The sequence below is a fragment of the Bombus affinis genome, chromosome 14 (genome assembly GCF_024516045.1).
Source record: "Bombus affinis isolate iyBomAffi1 chromosome 14, iyBomAffi1.2, whole genome shotgun sequence".
Taxonomy (NCBI): Eukaryota; Metazoa; Arthropoda; class Insecta; order Hymenoptera; family Apidae; genus Bombus; species Bombus affinis.
In genome coordinates, this window is record NC_066357.1 from 55383 (window position 1) to 81845 (window position 26463).

The window sequence follows — 26463 nt, forward strand, 5'->3', positions numbered from 1 at the left end:
AGGATGTCATGATAAGCACGGTCCAGTGACCGTGCTTTATAACTATTATGATAATCAACCTGTTAAGATTTTAACCATTACTTACTTAAATTATGCTTCTTCAAACTTTTATAATCGATGTTTATTCAGCTTACGTAATATCACTTGAGATTAAATGATTACATTACATAATTGGAATAATTCTTAAATTTCTATTAATTTCTTAAATGATTAAATTTTTCAAGGAAATTACATACATGGGAACAGATTTTTTATTTCCAAATATAGGTCTTTTCAACAAAGTTTATACAAGCTGTATTACCTAGAATGGTCTTGGTTTGGTTCTTGTAAAAGGAAACTCTTCGCGGTTGTGATATGGGTTATAAGGATCATCTACATAATAGTGCGGTCTTTTCCAATAGCTTGTTACCATTTTGTCCAACATAGTAGATTGCGTTGCATTACAAAAAACATGCTGTCTCAGTCTATATTTCCTTCTCTGAGACTTTTTCCACAAACTTCTATGACGTCCAGCAAAAGTTCTGATCCATATGCCCCTATAATTAAATAAACGTGTATTGCATAGTATACTAAACATTAAGTATTACAATATTAAATCATATTGAAATTTTACCAATTTAATCTATAGAACCTATCAAGCACAGCTTTCACAGATTTTCTTTTACCTTTCCTCCTAGAATATTTTGTAACTGTTCTCGCAGGAGTTGTTGTACTTACCAGCGTTGGAGATACAACGCTGTCAACTTGTATCTTGCTGTTAAATTTAATTACATGACTGACAATGACTGATATCAGATTAATGTTATGTAATATATATATATATAAAAGTGTACATACCCAAATATTGGCTTTTGTTTAGTGTTACCAACATCGTTGCATTTATTTATTGTAGAAGAAAACGCACCAAAGAACCTATGTTGAATACATTGTGTAATAAGGCATTGTTTAAGGATCAGAGAATTTGTTACTCTGACAACACTGTTCCGCAAAGCAATATCTGAAATATCGGTATAAGATAAAGATTAATTACGTGAACAATAATCAAGACACAGGATTTCATGATAAAATTAATTTAAATAGCAAGACATGTTTGGTAGACATATACGTATCAGTTTAATAATCGCGCTCGTTTTCAATTCCATCGTGTTCCGTTTGTCAGAGAATCAAAATGGTTGATTGATCTAATCAAACATAACCTATAATGCATGAGCTTGCAATGATTATCGCACAAGGAACTATCGAATTTCAACGAATAATAGTTTAAAATGAAGCCACCGAATTATCGTTCGATGTAGATGAGGGCAGTATCAGTGAAGTCATAAGGAAATAGCTATCACGCACCTCGAATAGCGGTACTAAGAATACGCAACATTCTTCTTTTCCTCTAGTTCCGTCGGTAACCAGCTGTTTTGTACCGTCGTTCCCTTTTTCCTTTGGCTGCCTAACCGGCCACCCGAAAGATGTTCCGAATTGGATTAAAATTTCCGTGCAACGGTCTAAATAGGGTACGTAAAGTAAGTAAAAAGTAAGAAATTGTACTTGCGAGCCCGGTAATTTTGCATTACACAGATTTAACGAAAAATACGAAAAGATTATAGAAAATTGTCGCTCACATTATACTATTAGACATTACTGTCGCGATTGTCTTTTGTGATAATATTTTAATAATTCGTTGTTGTTTGCTGCTATTCTGGGAAGACATAACTCATGATCTGTATGAGAAATCGTGATCGTAACACGATGACGATGTTTTCGCAAGTTGTCAGTGAATATTCCTGCAAAGACCAAGGTTGCCCGCCTCGTGTGACAAGATGGCTTATATTTAAGAGCTTACATAATTCCAGACGATTTCACCGCCACTGTTGGTCTTTTAGGTCAAAAAGCATGGATCTTCTAGGCTGTATTTGACAACTAGATGTTACGAGACACGTGCACGAGTTAAATACGACCCGGAATGTAGGTAAGCGAATTGATTTCTCCGCCTGTTTTCTAAACACATTTCCACAATTGTCAAACTTGTCATCGTTTGAGTTGTTTCTAGAAGAGAAAAATAATTTGTATTATTGTTTCTATTTGAATCCTTACGTGATACATTTTATCAAGTGGAAGTTTGCATATGCTATCCAATCCACATATGTGTATTTTGAGTTTAACTCCCATTTAGGTGCAGGTTAGGTTATATTTGACAAGATATTCTATTCAGTAGATTTTGTATTTGGATGCTTTCCATTAGCATTTAGAGCAAATTTATTATGTAATTATACATTTTGAATGGTCATGTGATATATATTCATACTGATTATACGATATATTTCAACGTGTCATTTCGTGTGTATTGTATGTTTTAGATTTCTCAAGGATATGGAGCTTGTATCCAGAATATCTGGACATAGGTATTCCACGGATTCAACAAAGAGGTATTCAAGGTTTATATGAGAGTATTGTTACATTGTATTACATAATAAATTATGATCTTCTTTCATTAAAAAGATGTTGAATATGAAATGTGTCTTTAAAAATTAAAACAAATGCTATAGAATGTAGCGTAAATATGTAAATGATTATAAGCTTTCTATCCACAAATTAATAAACTTTCCTGTTTGTTAAATAAGTATAATCTGGTTTGCACTGTTTACTATTAAAGCGAGAAAAGTAGAGGCTCAAGAACACTGTTAACTTTAACTGCCGTGGCAATAGGAGCATCAGGTGTATTGTTTTACGCAAAGCATAACCCGGAATTCCGTGCAAATCTTGAAAGGTGGGCACCTGGTACGGACAAAACAATTCAGATCATCTTTCAGGAGGAATCATCCTATTTTGAATTCATACATACATTCTTTGAATCGTTAAAGCAAACGTAAGTTGGATTTTATTGCTATTTGAATTTGTGATATAAATTATAACGTAAATTATATCGTAATAACCGAGAATAATCTAAGTATTGTTTTTATTTTAGATTATTAAGTGCCATTTTTGGAGGAGAATCACAAAAAGAATCAGGTCAGAAAAGATTAGATTGCGCGAACCTTGAAGATTATATACGTGAGCCCCATTAATAATTCCTAACCCCACCCCTCCTTTCCTTCGTTTTTTAATTGCCTTAGATATAGAATTATGCTACATAAAAGGAACTGTTTTATTTAGAACAGGAACTAGGTAATTACTATTTTGCTTACTAACATTTAATAATAACATGTGTACTATAGCACCAAAGCCAGTTTTTGTACCACTCATTGATAAGAAGGAACCACCTAATAACGAACCTTATACCGAAATAAGATTAAGTAAAGAAAAAGGAGAAGAAATCGAAATCGGTAGGTCTTTAAATGTGTAAAATCTATGTGATCAAATTTTATCTTTCTACATAACAGGAGATAAACGTGCATGCTATGTTCTCAGTGGCCGAAAAACCTCAGCCACCTGCCAAGGATGTATCCGAGGAATTGATGCCAGCAAATCTGGTCGAACTGGAAACTTCTGCTGGCGAAACTGCATCCAAAGCTATCGCAGCTTATCAAACAGCAGCGTGTGCTATTCACGATTACAATCAAGACGTGATAAAAGTCGTAGAAAGTGTTAACGCCACCGTTGGTAGCTCTGTCTGGAACAGGTATTTTTTTCTCATGCATGTAGCTTTATAATAGTAAAGTAATTATATGTTCTGTTAAATGAGAAACGTTTATTTATTAATTCTAGACTAAAGGATGCAACGGACAAGAGGAGGGAGGCCATTAAAGAGGCGGAAGACCACGCCAATCAAGCACTCGATTCGTTGAAAAAGATGTATAATTTAATGGACGACCCTAAATTTGAGGCGCCGTCACACATGAAAACTGCCGCTCGAAGAAATATCAAGAAAATTTTAGATGATGTGGACGAAGCGAAGAAAAAGTACGAAATGGAAATACAAAGTAGCAATATGGCCGAGCGTTACTGGAAGCAAGTTAGAACTGCCCGTGAAAATCTCAACGAAGAACTCCAGATACTCTTCCCCGATATCAACATTCACGAGAAAAAATTGGCCATCGACGAAGACGCTTTTGACTTATTCGTTCTACACATGTATAACAAAGTGAATGGTTTGCAAAAGGAATTGGAAAAAATGAGGGTAAATATTTGTACAAGGTATTATATAAGTCACTCAAATATTCGAGTGTAAAAATCGGTAAGTGTTCTATATTTTGTCGGGATATAGACGGTCAACGAGAGCAAACTCAAGGCAGCATTAAAATCATCGGGCGACGTAGCCACTCAGGAAAGACTCGACGCCTTGGTATGCCTCGAGCTGGACAAGGAGAAGCAAATTCTTCAGGACGAGTTTAACAAAAAGGTAAGAAAGTTACTTCCATTCTAAAATCTCCGTATATACACATAGTTGAGCCTTATATCCAAATGAAACACACGAGTGTATGTGCCTGTGGTATGGTATCACAGTCACGTTAATTCGTTCATCGCATATCTGAAAGAAATAACGCAAAACTTTTCAACGAGACTGAAAAAAATATTAAATCATAGTATTATCACGCGTAATACCGTGCAGTTCAAATTTATATTCTCAGGCGTAGTCTATTTGAAAATTATGTGATCAATTTCCCGTGGGAAATTAACGAAACACACGTGAAGGTAATGACGCCGTCGGCAATAACCCCCACAAAGTAACAATAAATTAGCATGAAGAGGGTTTGAATCGGTAGCTGCTTCGTGAAAGTAAACGGTGGGTATACACGGTTTCATGATTATAACGGATAGAATGTGACATTAGAAAAGGCGATGGCACATTCCGTCGCACACTTTGGTTGTTATGTGCGACTGCATATATCTCGTATCTCTGTATACGTATATGGGTGTATATCTGTCTATTTGGTAAAGGATGATGAGTGGAAAGAGAGTTGGAGGGTTGATTTCGCCATCCTTCGGGCCTTTTATCTATTTCCATTTGGCATGCCGCCAATATTTTGCTAGTGGCAGGCAATATTATCTCTTTAGACTAACCTTGCAATATATCCGGTATATACGCGTCTAGTCACACCGAGATATTCTCGCTCAGAGGAATCACTATGACTTGCTATCGTCATAGTTGTCTTCGGAGTTCGTTTCGGAGTTTGCCCTCAATTCCCTTCGGGATACGAGTTAACGGATCTGACTGGATCATAGAGAAAATTTAGGACGATAGTGCATCGACTGGACGTATGCTGACTACGCGCTGACGTATATGGTTTATTTAATTATTTTCGCTGTACATATTTTACTTTCAATTGAAATATTTGTTGCCGAGGGTCTTGAAAATTCGTTTTTTTTTTTTAACTTGTGTACTTAAGTATTTTGTATCGTATTTTAAGGAGTAAATAAATTCTAGTGCCATGTATCCGAATCCTGTAGTTCTGAAAATATTAAAATTGTTTCAAAAGACATTACTATTTAATGAATCGTACATTTCTATGAATATAATATGATTTGGGAGATTGCAGAAAGAATATGTAAGTTGAGAAACTGGCAATGTAGGCAGTCGTGAATAATTGTCAACGTGACCTTACAGAGAGATAGATAAGGTAGACTGGACGACTGGAAGAGAGAATTTTTGACAGAAATTGCTATAGAGTGGCGTGGATGAGTTGATCGCGATGAAAGAGTGGACCTACTAAATTGTTACTTGACATTTGCGCATAAAGTATTCCTTCTGTCCGTCCGGGGGAGCTTCGCGTTAACATTATACGTGTCTCTTCAAAGGCTTTCAATTTTCAGTAAACGAGGGGCTCAGAGTTGACGTACCTCGTTTTCTTTAGCAACAAATCATCACGGAGCGTGTTTTCATATGAGAATTTTAGTATCAAGCGTTTAGCATCCACATCCTTTGTGGATGTGGAAGGTTGTTTTGTAATTCTCCTTTGTTTGCACGTGTTCCAAATATCCATCCTTCATGAATTAAACATTTACGTAGGGCTTGAATTTTGACGTCAATGGTACCAAACAGAAAGCCTGATAATTATTTGACCTGAATATTGATCTGGACTATCTATGAAAACACATTCAGTCGTGACGTAATTCTGATTCCCGTGTTACAGCGATAAAAAGAACGTATAAGAATGCGACATTTTTCTAGTATCTACATATTTTCGCAATTTTTTAGTTAGTGAACTATTACCAATGGTATTGGGGATAGTTTGTAAAATTTCTTTTCCAAAGTTCAACTTCCAAATTACATTAATGCGATAATCATGAAACATTATATGCGGTTAGGTATATAAATTGCACAGAAAAGAAGAGAGAAAAAAAGAGAAAGAGAAAAGAGAGAGAATGACTCAAAAACTGGTCTAATTATTCAATCTTTTAAGTGTGTTCCAAATATTCAATTTCTCGAATATTATGTAAAAATCATTCCGACCATTCAATTCCCTAAGAGTCTCAATAAACACACCACATTTCATCGATTTTCTTTGAACGAAATTATCTTTCGAATTCGAGAAATTATTATTCAAATTACAACAGAAAATAGACAATAGACGATACATACCAGGTATGTAAATATGAAACCGGAATTTTTGTATAGAAAATACATGTTTATTGTATGAAAATGATTAAAAATATTTTATTCGAAGTATTATTCGCTAGCTATACATTTTTCCCACCAGTCTGGCAATTGGTGGATGCCACGCCAAAAAAACTGTTGCTCTTTTGAGGAAAACCAGTCATCGAGCCATTTTCGTACATTTTCGTAAGAAATGAAGTGCTGGTCAGAAAGTGCGTGTCCCATCGATGCAAATAAATAGTAATCGGACGGAGCCAAGTTTGGTGAGTAAGCCGCGTGCTAAAGTATTTCCCAACTGAACGCTTCAATCGTTTCCTTGACCGGTTTTGCTGTATGTGATGGTGCATTATCATGAAGCAAAATTACTTTGTGTTGCCTTTTTTGATATTCTGGTCGTTTTTCACGCAAAGCTTGATTCAAATCGATCATTTGTTGTTGGTAGCGCTCAGTATTAACGGTTTCGCCAGGTTTTAACAGCTCATAATAGATCACAGCCTTCTGATCCACGTTCTTCGTTCCTCACGTCAAAATTGCCACTTCTGAATTTTTTAAACTACTCAAAGCACTGTGATTTACCAAGAGCATGCTCACCGTAAGCTTCGACAAGCATTCGATGCGATTCTGCAGCAGTTTTCTTCAAATGGTAACAGAAAATCAATGCTGTCCGCAAATCGTAGTTTCCAGGCACAAAATTCATGTTCAACGCTATTACAAGCTATACTGTTGTATGAAACTTGTATTGTTCTGAGTCGAAAATGTTTGTGAGATGTCAACAAAGACTTTTGGCATCAATGACGCAGTTTAGTGATAACTACATCATCAGCTAGGGCCATCTATGGCAAATTTCGGTTTCATATTTACAGACCTGATAGATTATAAATTCACGAGTCGACAGTTTTCATTCTGTTTTTTTTTTTTTTTTTTTTTTTGCTTTTCCTTCTCTTCTGAATAAACTCTATTTCTTTGCTTCCTTAGCGACTATACTGAACTATTTTCAATTCAACGACAACGATGCATATCGGATGCCGATATATCGTATCTGTCAAACGCTCATTTCCATCCCCATGCATCGATATAAAATAATAAAATAAAAGAAGGCAGCGTATTTTTTAGGTTGTTGCTGCGGCTTTCGTGCGATCTTTAAGGTAGATGGTGGCACAACGTAGATTAGATCGTACATCCGGTTTTTCGTAAATGTATCGTCTTGAACAAGTGTTGCGCTAACAACTTGGATAAAGGCATCAACGTTGTTTTCGGTACGAGCGTGCGTAAATCGAAAAACTGATCACACAGGCAGATTGGACGACGCTTTCGATCTTTTTCCCCCTTTTGCCCCGTTCGAACGATATCGATCGGCGTGTGTGCCTTCTGCTCCCGTTATGGGCCATCCAGATTTTATGGACGCAGCGTGGAATAATTTAGAACCAGCCACAGGCATAGTCAAGAGAAAAATTCTCCAGTAACGCGATTTCATTTGAACCCTCTCTGCTCTGCCTCTTTCCGAGCTGATTTATTTCGCAAATGAGACTTGGAAATATAGATCAATTTTTAGGTCAAATTAGATTCAAATTAAGGTCAAAAATTGAGGTTAAACAGCGGAAGAATGGAGCGAGTGGACGCTTATCTGAAACGAAACTGGAAAATCGCGCTCAAATGCGCTATATTTATAAATGTTTGTGTACGCTGTTATATTTAAAAAAAAAGAGCAAAAGAAAAAGGAAGAAGGAGAAATTTCTTTCATACTATAGATATTATAAATAGTACCTGCTTTTTATTTTACTTTGGATGTTTCGTATGTCATGTTCTTACGTTATATTGAACCTTGGATAAAAATATTTTCTTTTTTTCTTTTCTAAATATTATAAAACATATTTTGCTTTTGATATTTTACGTAAAACTTATTCTTCGAATGAAATTTCTTTTATAGTACCGTGAGAAAATATGGAAATCTTATTGAATGGATTTTATAATCAGTTCAATACGTGAACAGTTGTAAAATATCGAATGTCCGACTCCACTTGATTGAATACTGCTTGATCTCTTTCCTAGCTTTGGTTACGCTATACAGCTGTTATTAATTTAATGAATCTTATTTTGTTACAGTAAATATTAGTTTTGGGCTTCGCTCGTGGATTTCAATAATTACCTACGAAATAACAGTTGAAATATTTGGGAATGTGATAAATTTATTTTATAGTACGTGCAATAAGTATTCGTAAAATGAATCAAGAATAAATAAGGAATATTCACGAGAATTTTACTCTCATTATCATTTATTTGGTATGTTGTGCTCTGAAACAATTTTATATTTATATTTAGTAGAATTATATATTATTTATTTCAATGTGAAGTAAAATCAAAATTTGCTTCTTAACTAGATTAAATTTAACTTGTATTTTCTATAAAATTGAATATTTCGCTCCTGATATTTCGAAACTTTGCAACAAATCTAGAAAGAGACGTGTTGAATCAATAAATTCAACGTGAAATTTTATCGAAGAAACATCATTGGAGTTTATTGACTTTTGACTTTCAACCATATTGTTGAAGCGTCTAAATTTCTCTACCACTTTCGCAGTAGATTTTGAAGAAAATTCGTTTCGCAGATGGAGTATCGAAGCATACCGAGAAACTTCTCTCTGCTTTTCCCATCGTCAGTTTAAAGGTTTCCGGGTCCGAGAATCGGCGTCTGTTGAATATTAAAATAATTGACTCGTGCATTCTCGTCGCCGAAATTGGGTGGTTATTGACATCGACACCGGTGGATCGCCCGTTAAACTGAAACTATCACTGCCGGATATCTTTTCAGGCGTTCCGTCGGTCGGAAATGGATCGGAAATACGTATCGATCGTGAAAAACTCGATTCCGTGTTATTAAATCCGAATCTGCGAGTCGATTTCGTTTAAGCAACTCTCGAACAAGAAATTGATCTGTGAATCGGTTCCGTCCAACTTTTATCTCTGGACTCAGAGCTGCAAGTTTCGAAGACAATGGGAAATTACGTGGTTATTGTAGCGTTACGACCTTACGAAACAAACTCAGATTCCAAGAGCAGTAAAACGCATTTTGCTTTGGACGTTTAGAGTCGGTTGTATAAAGTTCAACCTTTTTATGAGAAGATTATTCTACAATGTTGCTTTGTACGAATGTGAAATTATCCAAATATGTGGTTCTTTCGATTCCATTTCACTGCGCAATTATCACAGCAGATGGCCGTGGACCGGACGGTTTCTCATCTTTCGAAATAGATTAGAAAACGATGCAGCGGATTTGTTCGATCCCGATCTGTGGTACCGGTTTTTTTTTTTAACTCGTGCCCTTTTCAAATTTCTTCCTAGTTGACGCGGGCGGTCGGTCGTCCGTTTAATTTAATTTTCGTGGCGCAACGTGTGAGAAACTACCGGAGTGTCAGAAATCATATTTTTTATTTTTTGGCTGCCCGTCGCCTCCCGCCTCCCGCCCTCCGCCCCCGCTCCTGTCTCCTCGTTTTTCCTTTTTTACGCATTTTTATTTTTATTTTATTTTATTTTATTTTACTTCACCTGTACATGGGACGTTTCGCTTCGCGCTAGATGGCCCATTGTATTCGCTGGAGACTCCTATCCATTTTAATTTGATAAATGTCTAAATAAATGGACGACTAAATTAATACGGATTGTTCAATAAGAAACGAAAATCGTCGGAGACAGATCGAAGAATGATTAATCTTTTTATGCTGTGGTGATCGTAGTTGCTGGAGGAGCAGAAAAGATTCGAGGACGAGATACGACGGCAGCTGAAACTGCAAGGGCAGGTGCACACCGATCACATTCAGGACGCACTTGCGATAAAGGAACAAGAAGCAGATAGGAAGTTGAAACGTGCACTCAGCGAGCAAACTGAGAAAGATTCGTTAAAGTATAAGTCACAGCTTGCTGCAATCGTCGGAAGGTTACGTGGTTTGGAAGCTGCGCTGAAAGGTGAGTGCCCCTTTGAACTTAATTTGGAGAATATGGACAATTATACACGTACATGCGTTTATATTAAACGCTCCTTATATGTATGATTATGATGTATAATTTATTTATTATTATATTATATGTACAATTTATGTTGTGGTCACAGGCATTTTGCTCTACAAGATAAATATGTATGTACTTGTACAATTTATGAGATGTAAGAGCTATGACTGAAGCTATCTTGTGACCGACATAAAGATATTGTCACAACACTTAAAGAAATAGGAAGTATAGCAAACTGAAAAACATAAAGTTAAATTTTTTGGGGGGCACATGCGGAAATTTTTCTAGTGGAATTTTAATTAGATATAGGGTGCTGAAATGTTCAACTTGCCAAGGAAGAATATTTATGATAAGTATCGATATCCAGAGCTGTATGAAAATTAGATTTTTCACAGGAGAAAATGAAAATTTTCGATAAGCTGGTTTTTAATCCACGAGGTAATAATTTCCCAATCGAATTCACACCTTAATAAGGTTCGCGTACTTGCAAAGTTCTCAACTTTCCTTCAAACTTGGCGTGGACTTTTAGTTTGGATATTCATGAGAATCAATCTAACCTTCCGCTATATTCATACACAAATGTGAGACTGTTTAAAAAGGAGGAAAATATTCATTAAGATTGTAAATTTCTATAAGATTCAAAGATTGTAAGACATGCAAGATGCTTATGATTCAGATGATTCATCATTCAAAAACGTTTTTCATAATATTTTCTAATAGTAATTATGGCTATTATTATGGTTATTATTAATAATAACTAATAATTGCTATTAGTAATACAGTAATATTAAATAGTTGTTCGATGTGTATGAAATGTTGTTTATTTGGATTTTGAATTTGACTTTGACATCAACTAATTATCATATTAAAGAAGATGAAGTTTGTTCTGTATACCATATGTATTCAATATATATATTAGTTCGGTCAAAATAGACATTTCAAAGAACAAAAATTCCAACAGAGCTAAATTTTGGTAGATACCTTGGGTACACCTGTAGAAATAAATTGCCAAAAGTCTCCATTGATTCCATATGTGCTAAAAAGGTTATTCAAGGTCAAAGTAAAAATTTTCGGATTTTTAAAATTTTTCTTGAAAACGGTAAGTTTTATCGAAAATATAGCCCAGACAAAAATTGTAGATCATAAAATTATCTACAAAAATGTTCCTCATACTTTTTTCCCTAAGAATCACCATTCTTAAGATATCGCCATTCTAAAAGGTGAGGGAGTTACGTTCTACATGATATGCACACATTTCCACACCACCTATAAGGTAGTGTATTTGGCGCTTTTCTTTCCACGATCTGTTATGACGGAGTTTTATGGGAAAATACTGTATTTACTGCATGATGATTAGTGATATTGATATTGTGATATAGGTGATTATTTTAAACTATAGTTCTAATTTCTGTTAATATTTTAATCTGATTCATACTCTTCAAATTCGACTTCAACAGTCATGTCTTCTTCGATTTCTTCTTCTTCCTCTTCTTCTTGCTGGATGTCCATAAATTGTTCAACTGAAGATGAATCAATTAAATCCATTTTTTCAAATAACTTTAATACTGATGTTTTACTCCTTCTGAACATCGCTGATGTAGTATCGCAGCTGGTTATCGCATGTAAAAATAAAATATGGTTTTGGCATTTTGAATAAGTAGATAAACTTTTTGAAGAGTACATTTCTGCTTGCTGTATTACCTCTTTCGATGCTTGCATCGATCAAAGTTTTCATTCCACGACTAACTATAACAGTTTCACCTTCCGTCAAAAGTTTATTGCAAATAAAGTACGATTGTGACATTTTTAAAAAATATTAATGGGTACAAAGTGTAATAGTAGACGCTAGCAATAAATACATGTATTCACTCGAAAGGAACGTTCATAACACTAAAAGTATTTCACTTACTTTAGAAAAGCACGTCGCTACGTGAACAATTATAGAGTAGAGATGTTGATCAATGCCACGCAGGTATATGGAAAGGATTGGCTAAGGGACTAAGTTTCTTTTGAGTGTATATTCTCAAAATTATATGGTTTAAATATATACCACGTATGTAAATATGAAACCGGAATTTTTGTATAGAAAATACACGTTTATTGCATGAAAATGATTAAAAATATTTTATTCGAAGTATTGCCCATCGCCAGCTATACATTTTTCCCACCTGTCTGGCAATTGGCGGATTCCACGCCAAAAAAACTATCGCTCTTTTGAGGAAAACCAGTCATCGAGCCATTTTCGTACATTTTCGTAAGAAGTGAAGTGCTGGTCAGAAAGTGCGTGTCCCATCGATGCAAATAAATAGTAATCGGACGGAGCCAAGTCTGGTGAGTAAGCCGCGTGCGAAAGTATTTCCCAACTGAACTCTTCAATCGTTTCCTTGACCGGTTTTGCTGTATGTGATGGTGCATTATCATGAAGCAAAATTACTTTGTGTTGCCTTTTTTGATATTCTGGTCGTTTTTCACGCAAAGCTTGATTCAAATCGATCATTTGTTGTTGGTAGCGCTCAGTATTAACGGTTTCGCCAGGTTTTAACAGCTCATAATAGATCACAGCCTTCTGATCCACGTTCTCCGTTCCTCACGTCAAAATTGCCATTTCTGAATTTTTTAAACCACTCAAAGCACTGTGATTTACCAAGAGCATGCTCACCGTAAGCTTCGACAAGCATTCGATGCGATTCTGCAGCAGTTTTCTTCAAATGGTAACAGAAAATCAATGTTGTCCGCAAATCGTAGTTTCCAGACACAAAATTCGACATGTTCAACGCTATTACAAACTATGCTGTTGTATGAAACTTGTATTGTTCTGAGTCGAAAATGTTTGTGAGATGTCAACAAAGACTTTTGGCATCAATGATGCAGTTTAGTGATAACTACATTATCAGCTAGGGCCATCTATAGGCAAATTCCGGTTTCATATTTACAGACCTGATAAGAGATACAAATAGGCATTTTTACTTATATTAAGTGCCTGACTATGTGCTATTTGTGTGCATATTATGTAGAATGTAACACCTTCAACATTTAGAGTGGGGATATCTTAGGAATGGTGATTCTTAGGAAAAAAGGTATGGGGGACATTTTTGTAAATAATTTTATGATCTACAGTTTTTGTCTGGGCTATATTTTCGATAAAACTTACCGTTTTCAAGAAAAATTTAAAAAATCTGAAAATTTTTACCTTGACCTTGAATAACCTTTTTAGCACACATGGAATCAGTGGGGACTTTTGGCACTTTATTTCTACAGCTGTACCCATGGTATCTACCAAAATTTAGCTCTGTTGGAATTTTTGTTCTTTGATCACTATTTTTATGTCCATTTTGACCGGACTATATGTCGGAGATGAAAGAACATCGGGACCTTTCTTTTGGGATCCTTTTTATATATATGTCGGGTTCACATTATGATTAGGGTTAGGGGCGTGTAACGATCTTCCTTTGGATTGGACATTGTTGTTATGCAATAGAGAAGATATTTACTAGTACACATGTGATTATTACAGAATTTGACAAGTAAATGTGGTAATTAGATACTTGAGAAGCTAATGACAATGATCCTAGGTTCAATAACGAATCCGCGGTCAACGGCATAGCGAACTTTACTTTTCGTCAGCATCTAAGTTCGACTCTATGTTACAACGTGGAGTAATACTCCTCGTAAAAACGTTACTTAAATCATTGATGAGCTCGTACGAGAGAGTGTCTATGATGGGTGTTAAATGGGTTAAAACTATGATGGGTGTGTCTAAGGGCACGATATCATCGGATTCGTAGAGAAAAGTCTGCGTTCGGAGGGTGAGGGAAATTGACGTTAGTGTTAATTGTTCAATTTCCATGTTGGTGGTTAGAGAAGGATGCTAGTGTCACGTAACTTGAGGGTTGGATAAAATAATATAGCTGAGTCGTAACATAACTATTAATTTAGTCGTATGATAGATAGTCGTAACACAACTATTAATTTTAGTTAAACTTTGTTGCGAATTCAACAATCACAACGGAATACACACTGAATTTTTTTTTTATTTATTTATTTTTATTCACAATTTGTCCAATTTGGACATTTGGTCGAATTTTTTAGCGGTATTATTGTCATGTGGGTGGCTACCCCCAGCGGGGTACCATCCTCGCGTTTGCTAGGTTATATCCTTAGTGAGGTCTGCTGGGTGTTTCCTTTTTAGCCTTCTTTCCATATTTAAGGTGTTTATCGTTTCCGCTGCTAGCCGATAGTTGCTATTCTTGCCTTATATCTTACCGTATAGCTGCTGATTGCTTCCTTGACCGTTGGGATTCCCAGATCCTTTCGTATGTCCTCATTTCTAACGTACCATGGGGCGTTTACTATCGTTCTAAAAATTTTAGCTTGCATTGTCTCTATTTTGTATATATGGCTCATTGCTTCTGTCCCCCATAGTGGTAATTTCGTACGTCCAGATTGGTTTTATGATTGTTTTGTATATTTTTAATTTATTTTCTATGCATAATTTGTATTTTCGACTTGTTAGCCTATGCATTTGTCTCCTTTGTCTATGTGTTTAGTCCCCTTGTTTGTTTGTGTTTAGTCCCCTTGTAACTGCAAAATTGAGTAGGTCGGTTTTTTTGTTCAGGCCTTCGGCCAGTATGTCGGTCTACCTGTGGATAATATATTGTGGTTATTGTTTCTAATGTATTTTTGCAGGGTTCTACCTCGAGGTGTAGTAATTCTTGATTCCCATAGCGTGTGCTTTGAGTTGTAGTCTCCCGCTGCGATGTACTTGTCCCCTAGGTCCTGGAAGTATTCTTCCCACATATGTGATGTTATTTTGTGTCGCGGAGGCACATATACTGCTGACAACTGGAAGTAGTTGCTGCTAGTTTCAACTGTAACGGTGGTTGCTTGCATATATTCCTTATTAACTTGGCTGTGTAAATGATGTTTGATATCGTTTCTTATTATCATTGCGGTCCCTTCGTACGCTTTTCCTGAGGGGTGTTTGATATCATATATGGTGTACTATGGTATTTTCAAGTAGCTTTTTGTAGTGAAGTGTGTTTCTGAGACAAGTAGTATGTCTATATTGTTATTGTATATGAATGTTTTAATTTCATTGGCTCGTTGTTATAGCCCGTTTGAGTTCCAGGCTGCTATTTTTAGAGTGTCCGTTTTTTATTTTTTGCTTAGCAGGTTTGTAAGCAGTTGTAGCATGACTGTGATTTGTTGCGTTTGCTGCCTGAGAACTGCATTTTGTTCGCTTATCATTTTAGTTAGCATTTCGGTGCTTTGATGGATCAAGTTCCTTGATTTCTGTAGTGTCGTTGCTAATGTTGTTGTGATATTGGTTGTTAGAGGGTGGCGATTCACTGATTATTTGCGCGTAGCTTCGGCTACCAAAGGTGTTGTTGTTACTGTGGTTAGTGTTCATTGCATGCTGTGAATTTGGTGTTGTCTCAGATTTTGTGCTGTCCTGTTGCGCTTGTAAGTTATTGTATGTCCTGTTTCGTAGCGGCGGAACCAGTTTACATTGTAATTGTTTCCTGACTTTATAGCTGGTTCGGTGGTTTCCGTTACAGTTATAGCATCTAACTTCTTCTATTTTTCCTGTGAATGGGCAGAGTATTGTTAAATGGTTTTTTGCACATTTAACACATGCCGGGCTACTGTTACAATAATTTTTTATGTGGCTGTATTGTTGGCACCGCATGCATTGTGGTATATCTTTTTTTTAGCATGATGGTTGCACTGCTACTATTGTGTTTAAAATATTTTGATTTCGTAACTTTCTTTGTTATTGGTTCTGGGTTCAAGTTCCATTAAGAACCATTAATGGTAGCGGTTCCTTTGTATCGTATCTTGTTATATTGTTTATTGATCTTGTTTGATGGCCAATTTTTGCTAGTTCGTCGCTTAATTTTTTTGTGTTGGTTTTTGGAGACAAACCTCTTATTACTATTTTGTAGCTCCTTTCAGCTTTGAGCTGATACGTGTGGTATATGGCATTTTTTTCCTTTAATGATTTTATCACTTTCCTATAAATTTCTGGCGCGTTTGTTTGGATTTTTACTTGTTCTAATTTTGTTTGTTTTATTGTATAGTTATCCTTCCGGACTATATTGTTTAGTAGGTTAATAAGCGGATCTATTATTTGGGCCTCAGCAAATATTGGTGGTGGTTTTGCAATGTGAGTTGAATGAGTTGTGGTTTTTCACTTGTCGGATCAGCGTCTATTGCTTCCGTTAGTGAGCCGAAGGAGTTTCTTAATGGTAATTCTTGCAGCCATCGCTGCTTTTCCGTGTCTAGGTTTCCTGCGGCGCTTGTGCCTGGAGTTATTTTACGTTTTTTGTTGGAAGTTACCACCTCCCAGCTTTCATCCTAGTGAGTTAGTTCGTTGTTGATTTTATTTTCCTCATTATTTTTTGATGTTTCCATCTCTATTTCATTTATAGCTGAGCACTCCTGATCTTCGTTTAGTGATTGTCTTAGATTTGTTGTATTTGTAGCTCTGTTTATGTAGTATGATTCATCTTTTGCTGTTATTTTTATTGGTGGAATTTGCTGTTGCATTTTCCACCATTTGGCGATGGGCGTTGTCGTTAGTCACTTTATTTTCACCGATTGACGCACTTTCACTGGAGCACTGTTTCACACGTTCGTTTAGCTCGGTTGCTCGGGCAGAACTGTATGATAGTGGATGGGGCAAGGCGAAGGAATGATTTAAAGAGCGTGTAGAGAAGGTTGCCGGTGCTGGTGCTGGTGTGTACGGTAAAGATTAATCGAGGCGGGTCCCGGATTCGAACTGTTCGAAGGAGCCGCAAACCAATCGAATCCCTTCTTTTGTTCCGTGAGAGGAGAGGTAATCTGTCATCGTGGGATGATTCACTCTGGCGCGAAGATAAATCGCTCGAGACAACTTTTTTGAGTAGAAGGAAAATGACAAAGGAGCAAATTTATTATTATAGAAATTATATTTATTATTATAAAAATTGTATCACTTTGTCTAAAAATTATTCTCGTTGTCTACGCATTACAGATTTAACGATAAATCATCGCTATTTTCAGATTTGATCAGGTGTAGAAAACTGTCGTAAAAAATGGAACATTGGATGCGGATCTTCTTCTGTAATAATATGTATCGTATAGCAATTATGGAAAGAATTTTAAGACAGAACGGAACAAATTCTTAAAAATTCTTTAAATTCTACAAATTCTAAAGTGAAATGATTCAATATTATTATCCAATCTCAGAATGCAAAACAGGTAATATCGATGTCTCGCTCACCTCGCTGATTTCGGTAATTTTTTAATATTTTGTCGGGGTATGATTCTATGTAAACTTTCTCCTATACGTACGACCCCCATCCCTGGGCCAGTTTTCCAGATATTCCACCGTTAAATTTTGCCTACAAGTGTGCATCCGTGACAGCGTACACGATAATATTGTAAAAAGTAACGCGCGCACTTTCCACAAAACTAAGATTCGGTTATATGTGTGATGATAGTGGGACATTTCGAGATCGTAATACAATTATATATATCTGAATGTCGGCCGAACGGGGAGCGCTTGTTTTCGATACACGGTCGTTTACGCGCTCGATGAATTTCCTCATTTGCGTTTGCCCCGAAAGAGAGCGACGTGCGTTCATATCGACGAGAAATCGATTCGGCTGGCTCGGAATTCGTCCTTTTGCCGCTTTTGTCGCTCTTGTCGCTTTTGTCGTTTTTGTTGCATCGTTGGTCGGTCGCTTCGTTGAGAGCAAAACAAGGTCGCGGGTTTAGGAATAGGGGGTGGGGGGAAATGGGATAAAATGGGAACAGAGAATGAAATATAGAAGCGAGCAAGGCAAAATTGTTAAAACAAAATATTGGAACACTAAAGAAAAGAAGGGCATAAAAGGACGGATCGTAAATGAAAGATTGGACGAATGAAAATGAGAGTTTAACGATAACGATTTGAAAAGGTAAATCATTAAAGGTTAATGTTATGTTGTGTTAATACGATGTTTTATTTGCAGCGTCTTTCTTTTTAGAGTTAATTTACGTTATTGGATTTACATCTTTTAATATTTTAATTACGATTCAGTGTTTCAAGGAGTTTCGGTTGATATATTTTTCGCCGTTGTTTTCTCTTGTTACATGTATTTCTCTTGTATTTCTCTTTTTACATGAAACGAGTTATAAGGTTGCATGCACTCGTGAAGTGTACATACAAGTTTCATTACCTTGGCTATTAATGGAAACGATCCAATTCTGCAGATACATCGATATTATATAGAGTCTCGTGCAGAAAATGAAAGCGAAATCTTCAATTAGAAGTCGAATCGACGATACGAACAAACAGATTGAGTGTTCGAATGTCATCCAAACGTATGACTGATGAGTTACATAAGTGGAGTTTAAATCACGATAGTGATTAAACCAGCAACGATCAAGTGAAATTAGTGGGAGGGTAATCAAATACAAAAAAAGATGGTGGAAATTATCAGGATGACGCAATATTTTCCAAGAATGTTACAATTGTTTGCAATTTTAAAATGTCGAAACCACTTATAACGATATGTTCCTGCATATTTCTCGCCGCGAAAGTTTCCTTCCGCGTGCTAGTCCTAAACTTTCGACGGTTCGCGGGGAAACGCGATCTCGAAGAAGCGCGCCGATGGCAGTCGTAAATTCCCGTTACGATTTAACTAATCGACGCCACGAATTGTTCGATCCCTTATTTCGGTCCAGATAATAAGGGTGGTCGAATGAATATAACGCTGATATTAACAGGTTAATATATATTTTTAACGCTCCAACAACTTCAATGAGATACAAGGTTACGTAAGTGGAATGACAAACTACGAATGAGTACGACCTGAGACTCACTTCGTGTTGGCGACTATGATAATGTATCTTCTGTCGATTGACTGTCTTCGACTTGGAGATTCTGATGACTTGACTTCTGACTCCTGCTGTTCCTTGAACTGTGTTTTAACTTGAGTTGATGTTAACTGACTTAGACTATTACTGTGGACGTCTAGAGCAAAAGTTGACTGTTCTGCAGTCGTGAGAACAAGTATAGAGATGAAGTGACTGCTCTGTAGTTAGGAGAATAAGTAAAGTTCGTTCTTGTGTGATTACGGAGGAAAGCTCGGTATGGGTGTCTTTGTTGTATGAAGAAAGCGGATTCGTTGCTCACACTTTTCATTAGGAAAGTGAAGATAACGATCCGCGATGCCCATTGGTTATGACCAACGTTAGGAATGAAGATAGAAGGAAGAAACCTCCTACCAACGTGGCTCATTGGCGACATTGTTTATGGGAAAACCCGCTTTTCCGTTAGACAAATATCCGCTTTCTCCGTAATTTGTAAGAACGTGCAATAAACCTAAGGACTGTTCTAAGGACCAGCCGTAAACTGAAAATACTTGCAGGATTAAAGGTTCCTGCCAGCTAATAAGAGCCAGATATGATGGGGCCTTAGATTTATTGAGGGTCTGTATAATGGCGCTTGAGCCTTGACGGTCAGACAATGAAGGACGTCGCGCGGACCATCTCACGCGACGTAACAAGTCCTCATATCTACCTTGATCCCTTCCTTGTCACGGTGCATAACTTAGCAAGACATTATACTTCAGAGGATATTACACGTTTGAAAGAGACTGTCGACTAAAAAGCTCCGTTAAAAGGCACATCGAATCCGTCGCTTTTCAGCTGAAATATCCGTTCCCCAGCCTCTTCAAACGATATACGTACATATATGTACATATCCTGCACGTTTGTTTTTTTTTTTTTTTTTTTTTATTTATTAGAATATTTACAATCAATTCTCGTTGAGAATTTTCAGTAACTTAATTTGGCGTGATACAATGACATGGACTATAATAGCTTTATATTGTTGATTCTAGTAGGACTAAGGGTTTAATCTAGTGGGTATTTTCTTTTTAGTCTGCGGATCTGGTCCGTCGTGTCCAGTAGTTGGGTGACTAGTGGGTTGTGGTGGTTGTTGACTCTTGTGCTATATCTGCTTCTGGACTTGTGTATTTCATCTTTGACTGTAGGTATCTTGAGGTCTCGGTGGATTGTTTCGTTGGTAACATACCAGGGTGCATTTAATAGGGATCTTAGCGTTTTCGATTGGAAGCGTTGGAGTATTTCAATGTTGGAGTTACTTGCTGTTCCCCATAGTTGGATTCCGTAGGTCCAGACAGGTTTTATTACGGCTTTGTAGAGGGTTATTTTGTTCTGTATGTTTAGTTTGGAGCGTCGGCCCGTGAGCCAATAGAATTTTCTTAGTTTTTCCTTTAGTTGCTTTGTTTTTTCCGAGATATGTTTTTTCCAAGTTAGCCTCCTGTCCAGGGTCATGCCCAGGTATCTTACGGAGTCCTTGCTTGGGATTATTGTGTTGTTAATGGTGACCTGGGGGCAGGTTTGTTTTCGGAGCGTGAAGGTTACATGGGAGGATTTTTTTTTCGTTTATTTTAAAACCCCATTTTTGGAACCACTTTTCCATGGAGTCGAGACTTCGCTGGAGAGTGGATGAGGCAATTGCCGGGTCTGCGTGGGTAGCTAATAGTGCTGTGTCGTCGGCAAATGTTGCTATTGTTACCTCGTTTGATATGGGTAAGTCGGCAGTGTAGATGGAGAATAGTAGGGGTCCGAGGACACTACCTTGCGGTATGCCGGATTCTATTGGGAATGTTGCGGAAGTGGCGCCTAGACATTTAACTATGAATTGTCTGTTGGTAAGGTAGGATTTTAGGATGAAGTAGTATGGGTGGGGTAGGATTTTTTTAAGCTTGTAGAGTAGCCCTTCATGCCATACTTTATCGAATGCCTGTTGGATGTCTAGGAATACGGCTGAGCAGTATTTTTTCTTTTCAAGGGTTTGGCTGATCATGTGGGTTATGCGGTGGATTTGCTCTACTGTTGAGTGTTGTTTTCGGAAGCCGAATTGGTGATCTGGGAGAGTTTTCAATTCTTCTAGGAGTGGAAGGAGACGATTCGTGAGCATCCTCTCGAATAGTTTAGACAGGGTAGGTAAGAGACTGATTGGGCGATAGGAGCTGGCTTCATATATTGGTTTACCGGGTTTGGGGATGAGGGTGATTAGTGAGATTTTCCACGCCTTAGGAAAGTGTTCTAGGCGGAGGATGGCGTTGAAGATTGATGCGATGAGTGCGATCCCTTTTATGGGGAGTTCCTTGATTGCTTTATTTCCTATTAGGTCGTGACCTGCTGCTTTCTTGGGGTTTAGGCGACTGATTGCTTCTATGATCTCTGCAGAAGTGAAGGGTTGAATAGGAGGGGACGTTTGGAAGGGAGTGTGCAGGTATTCGGTGACGTCCGCTGCAGCTATGGAGGAATGGGGTTGGAATACTTCAGTCAGGTGTTCAGCAAATATGTTGGCTTTTTCTATAGGGCTACGCGCCCATCCACCCTACGGGCGGCGGATTGGAGGTATTATTTGTGGGGGGCGCGTGAGTTTCCTGGAGGCTTTCCATAGTGAGTAGTTTGAGTCGGCTGTGGGGGACAGGCTGGCGAGATATTTGTGAAAACGGTCGTTATTGTAGTTCTTTATGGTTTTGGATAGTTTTTTAGTTGCGTTGTTTAGTTTGCGTTTGTCCTCCGGTGTTCTATGGGTCTGCCATATCCTTCTTAGTCTACGTTTTTCTGCTATTTTTTTTAATATGTACTGGGGGTATTCGTGATTGCTGATGGACGTTTTTGCCGGTGTGGAGACGCGGATAGCGTTTATTATGCTCGCATTTAGGTATTCCGTGGCTGCTTCGATTTCGTCATTGGTTTTTAGTGAGGTTGAGGCTGAAGTTGTGCGGGTAAAGACTTCTCTAAAGAGCTGCCAGTTGGTGTGTTGGTTATGAATGGAGCCATTAGGTGTATTCTCGATGATGGTTGAACTGACTGTTACTATCACGGGGGAATGATCAGAGGAGAGATCGGCCGAGGAATTGATTTGGACGTGTCTTGGCGAGATATTTTTGGTTATGAAGAAATCAAGGAGATCGGGTATTTTGTTTGTGTCGGTGGGCCAGTGTGTGGGTTCGTATGTGGTAAGGTAGTTGAGGTTGTTGGTTATTATGCTGTTGAGGAGGTTTTTGCCTCTTACTGTAACCAGTCTGCTACCCCATTGGGTGTGTTTAGCGTTATAGTCTCCACCGGCTATATATCTGTTGCCCAGGGTGTCCAGGAAGTGGTCGGAGTATTCTTTGGCGATGGAGTGTCTGGGAGGGCAGTATACAGCTGAGGTGGTGATTGTACCATGATAGTCTTCTATTGCTATGTTTGTTGCTTGGAGGTAGTCTTTCTGGAATGGTGGAAGTTCGTAGTGCTTGATGTTTGCTTTGATTATGATTCCGGTGCCGCCGTGGGCCTTTCCGCTGGGGTGTTGGGTATGGTAGAACTTGTATCCGTTTATGTTCAGGTAGTTTTTGTCGGTGAAGTGGGTTTCAGATATGAGCATTATGTCGATTAGCTGGTGTTTTAGGAAGAGTTCTAGCTCGAGTTTGCGTTGCGCTAGACCATTGGCGTTCCACAGAGCTATGCGTCTTGGTTTTATTTTGTGTCTGGGCGTATTAATTTTTCCATTATGATTGTTAATAGCGATAGCAAATTGTTTATTTGCTCTGATTGTTTCTCTATTAGCTTTTCAAGTCTAGAGACGTTGTCTGTGTTAGGTGAGGTGGGGGCACTATTTTGGGGAGGATCCCTGTGGCTATTTGGTGTATTTTGAGTGCCTTGTACCGCTTGGGCATAGGAGTTTGAGGGAGTGGTGAGTTTGATAGGGCTGGGTGTTTGATTGGTTGGGGGGATTGGGATAACGGTGGATTTCGGCGAGCTGGGTATTTGGTAATTTTCCTCTTTTGTTCTAAGTTTGGGGTATTTGCTTGAGTACAGAGTTTTGTAGGCTGAGCAGCCTTTGTAGTTGGCAGGATGATCACCTTGACAGTGGATGCACTTCTCTGGGGTTTCCGGTGATTTCCTGCACTGGTCGGTGGGGTGTGTACCTGCACATTTGACGCAGCGGAAGGTGTGGTTGCAGTATTTCTGTGTGTGCCCATATCTTTGGCACCTTTTGCATTGGACTATCTCCTTTTTGGTTTGCGGTGGTTCGAATTTAACGATGGCGTTCATTATGCGACTGATATTGTAGATTTCCTTGTTGTTTGGTTTCTGTTTTAAATCAATGAAAAATAGGGATAGCGGGTCTTTTGTGACTCTATGCCTTATGTTGCTGACATTGGTGACTTCGTGGCCGAGTTTCGATAGTTCTATTTTTAGTTCGTCGATGTCTGCGGAGTGGTGGATGTTTCGTAGCACCACCCGAAAAGGTCTTTCTTCTTTGAGTTGGTAGGTGTGGAAGTTGGCGTTCAGGGCCCTGAGTGTCTTGGTGAGCTTCCTGTAAGCTTCTGGATTCGTAGGCAGGATTTTTACCTGATTGTTGGTTATCTTCAGGTTATAGTCCTCCTTGGAGATATCTCTCTCTAAGGACTTGGTCATTGTCTGGATGTCGATGACATCGTTAATAAATATTGGTGGGGGAGGGGGGCGTCTCTGTGCGTGGTGGTTAAGTGGTGAGCCTGCGGTTTCCATGGCATCGTTGGTGGATTCCAAAATTGCGAACCTGTTGTGGGTGTTAATTTGCGTTGGTGGATGTTCGTTCGAGTTTGTGTCTGCTGGTTCGGTTTTGCGTTTTTTCGCCTTATTGGCGTCGTTGGCACGGGGGGATCTGCAGAATTTCTGCCACGGGGGGAGTAGCGCGGGGTAGTGATGGGTTTGGACAGGCGAGCCTGGTCGTGATTGTTGGGCCATCATCGAGCTAGCTATTTCAATATGAATAACTAGTCGTGAGGCTATGCGGCAGGGATCGGGTTGGGGTTAGGTGCGTAGGCTTTTCTTCTCTCTGGCGGATAGGAAACACTTGGGAAGATAGGAGCACGTTGTGTTCACTTTCGACGGTTGGGCGACACGTGTTGCTTTCGAACTTCACTGGGCACTAGAGGCACGTCTGCACGCTTCGGCACTCGACAGCGAACGTGCACGTTTGTGCATTTTCAACGAGAGACGAGTTCGTAAATTCTTTCCGATGTTTCTTCCATTCGCTCGCTGTTCGGCGACTCAATTGACGAAACGAGAAACGTGGCTCTTTGAGGCTGCATTATTTAACGATGAAACCAAGCGATCCTCCGATCTTTAACGCTAGGCCGTTAGCCGAAAGACTAGCCACGAGTAAGAAGGGGCGAATAAGCGGCTATTCGACCGCCTTTTACGTAAAAATCTATTTTTATTCGTTGTCTCGTTCCGTTTCTTTCTTTCTATAGAATAAAATTTGATAAAATGGAGAAAAGAATTATATTATCGAGTCGCCGATAATTAAAATTATGTACGAATACGATTAAGGATTAAGGAAATTGAATCTAAGTGTAAAAGCTTATGTGGTATCTGATGCTAGATATCATTACCATATTGTACTATCGGAAAAAGGATAGGATTAGGATAATTTAGATTTGTAAAATTCTCCTAATACTATTTATTTAAGATAAATAAAAATAACAGAGATTAATTGGACAGAGAACGATAAATGTTCAACTTGAACTAAACGCAAAAATCTTATTCTACTCAAATCACTCTCGCAACTCTATAACTCTAGTCTTCGGCTTCTGCACTCGCACGCTCTCGCTTCTCAACTCACACTGTGCGCCTTTTGCATTCGTTCTCGCCAGCGTCTCAACTAACACTCCCTTTAGCGTCTCTTTGTCTTTTCTCGTCCTATCGGACACGTGTCCCGAAACGCCCGTGGCCAGGGTCACGCAGGCCCTTTCCACGAAACTATCCACTTGAAAGGACCGACGACACATTGATGTACCCGACGATGCCGCGGCTCTCGCGACATTGTTTACGGTTCGGCCGATATCTTAGGCCTTTTGTCCACGATACTACAATATACACGTGTGTGTAACTGTATTTTTATTTCGATTATGTTTCATAATGTCTTCTGTACTGCTTTCTGTTACAGCTCGCATGGAGGAAGAAAGGGGTGCATCGAATGCTCAAATTCTTTGGTCAGCTTGCCAAGCCTTAGCTCGAGCTGTTAAATCAGCACCAGCAGGTGCGCCCGTAGAGGAAGTCATTAGGCCTCTGGAACCGGAAATCAAGGCCGTCAGCAAGGCAGCACGTAAGCACTCCAATATATTTTCAAATAATCTACGTTCCTTCCTTTGATGCCAACAAAAGCTATCAAGTTTTATAATATTTATAATAATAACGTTGTTTTACCTCTGTCGCGATTGTGATCTGATATTAGTATACTTCGAATGGATTAAAATGGAATTCCTTTGTGTAAATTCGATCAATCGCGGGGAGACGCAATCGCGAGGAAACACGTCAACGGGAGTCGTAAATTCCCGTTACGATTATAATAATCGACGCCGCGAATAGATCGATCCCCTGATTTCCGTTAAGACAATAGGGGTGGTTGAAATGATATAACTCCCTGATTAACAGTGTTATAACTTATATATTTTCTAACAAATTCGTATAATCACACACACTAGTAACGTCGCTGAGTATGGGGATTGCCTTGATCTTGTTCAGATTCTGACTGCCAGTCTGATAGATGAAGGCTCTCGGGTCGTAGTAGACGTAGCGATTTATCAGATCCGACTTTGACTGAATCGAATCAACAGAATAGACGTCGACTGCTTGACCTCGACCGTCTGACTTGACTGAATGACTTGAACTGACTGACTGGAAAAGACTGACTAATTGACTGGAATAGACTGACTGGAAAAGACTGACTAATTGACTGGAATAGACTGACTGTGAGAGCTATGGGAACTCTAGGCACCGTGAGAGCCGTAGGAACTCTCCGTCGGAGCTAGAGAAATTCTCTAGTCGGAGCTATAGGAAACTCTAGGCACCGTGAGAGCCGTAGGAACTCTGAGAGCCGTTAG

The 26463-nt window shown here is 38.4% G+C and overlaps 2 protein-coding genes and 1 long non-coding RNA gene across 11 annotated transcripts in view; 1 reads left to right on the top strand and 2 right to left on the bottom strand.

Moving 5' to 3' along the window:
• Nucleotides 1–233: 233 nt before the first annotated feature.
• LOC126924145 (39S ribosomal protein L35, mitochondrial) lies at nt 234–1489 on the bottom strand. Its single transcript, XM_050738316.1, has 4 exons — nt 1342–1489; nt 838–997; nt 614–754; nt 234–536 (listed from the first exon to the last, which is right to left on the bottom strand). The coding sequence occupies exons 1-4, from the start codon at nt 1370–1372 to the stop codon at nt 302–304; spliced, it is 567 nt and encodes a 188-aa protein (XP_050594273.1). The 5' UTR covers nt 1373–1489; the 3' UTR covers nt 234–301.
• The window catches only part of LOC126924116 (MICOS complex subunit Mic60), a 107820-nt gene continuing 82745 nt past the window's right edge, over nt 1389–26463 (top strand). For 3 of the 9 annotated variants that reach the window (XM_050738256.1, XM_050738249.1, XM_050738257.1), the window contains exons 1-11: nt 1390–1514; nt 1875–1960; nt 2349–2426; nt 2645–2857; nt 2957–3042; nt 3207–3314; nt 3400–3610; nt 3697–4108; nt 4196–4330; nt 10258–10486; nt 25527–25685. In XM_050738256.1, coding sequence (XP_050594213.1) covers nt 1461–1514; nt 1875–1960; nt 2349–2426; nt 2645–2857; nt 2957–3042; nt 3207–3314; nt 3400–3610; nt 3697–4108; nt 4196–4330; nt 10258–10486; nt 25527–25685 — 1771 coding nt within the window. In that variant the 5' untranslated portion in view covers nt 1390–1460. Of the gene's footprint in view, nt 1515–1719; nt 1790–1874; nt 1961–2348; nt 2427–2644; nt 2858–2956; nt 3043–3206; nt 3315–3399; nt 3611–3696; nt 4109–4195; nt 4331–10257; nt 10487–25526; nt 25686–26463 lie in introns of those variants that run through there. The other 6 variants (XM_050738251.1, XM_050738252.1, XM_050738253.1 and 3 more) reach the window with 6 other exon arrangements.
• LOC126924159 (uncharacterized) lies at nt 6558–13465 on the bottom strand. Its single transcript, XR_007713441.1, has 2 exons — nt 13415–13465; nt 6558–7337 (listed from the first exon to the last, which is right to left on the bottom strand). It is a non-coding gene; the product is annotated as an uncharacterized LOC126924159 (long non-coding RNA).

Coding starts and splice junctions, on each gene's coding strand:
- LOC126924145 (XM_050738316.1), bottom strand. CDS start 1,372: ATGTTGCGTATTCTTAGTACCGCTATTCGAG. Junction 755..837: donor AAACAAAAGCCAATATTTGG/GTATGTACACTT, acceptor TAAATTTAACAG/CAAGATACAAGTTGACAGCG. Junction 537..613: donor AGGTTCTATAGATTAAATTG/GTAAAATTTCAA, acceptor ATTTAATTATAG/GGGCATATGGATCAGAACTT.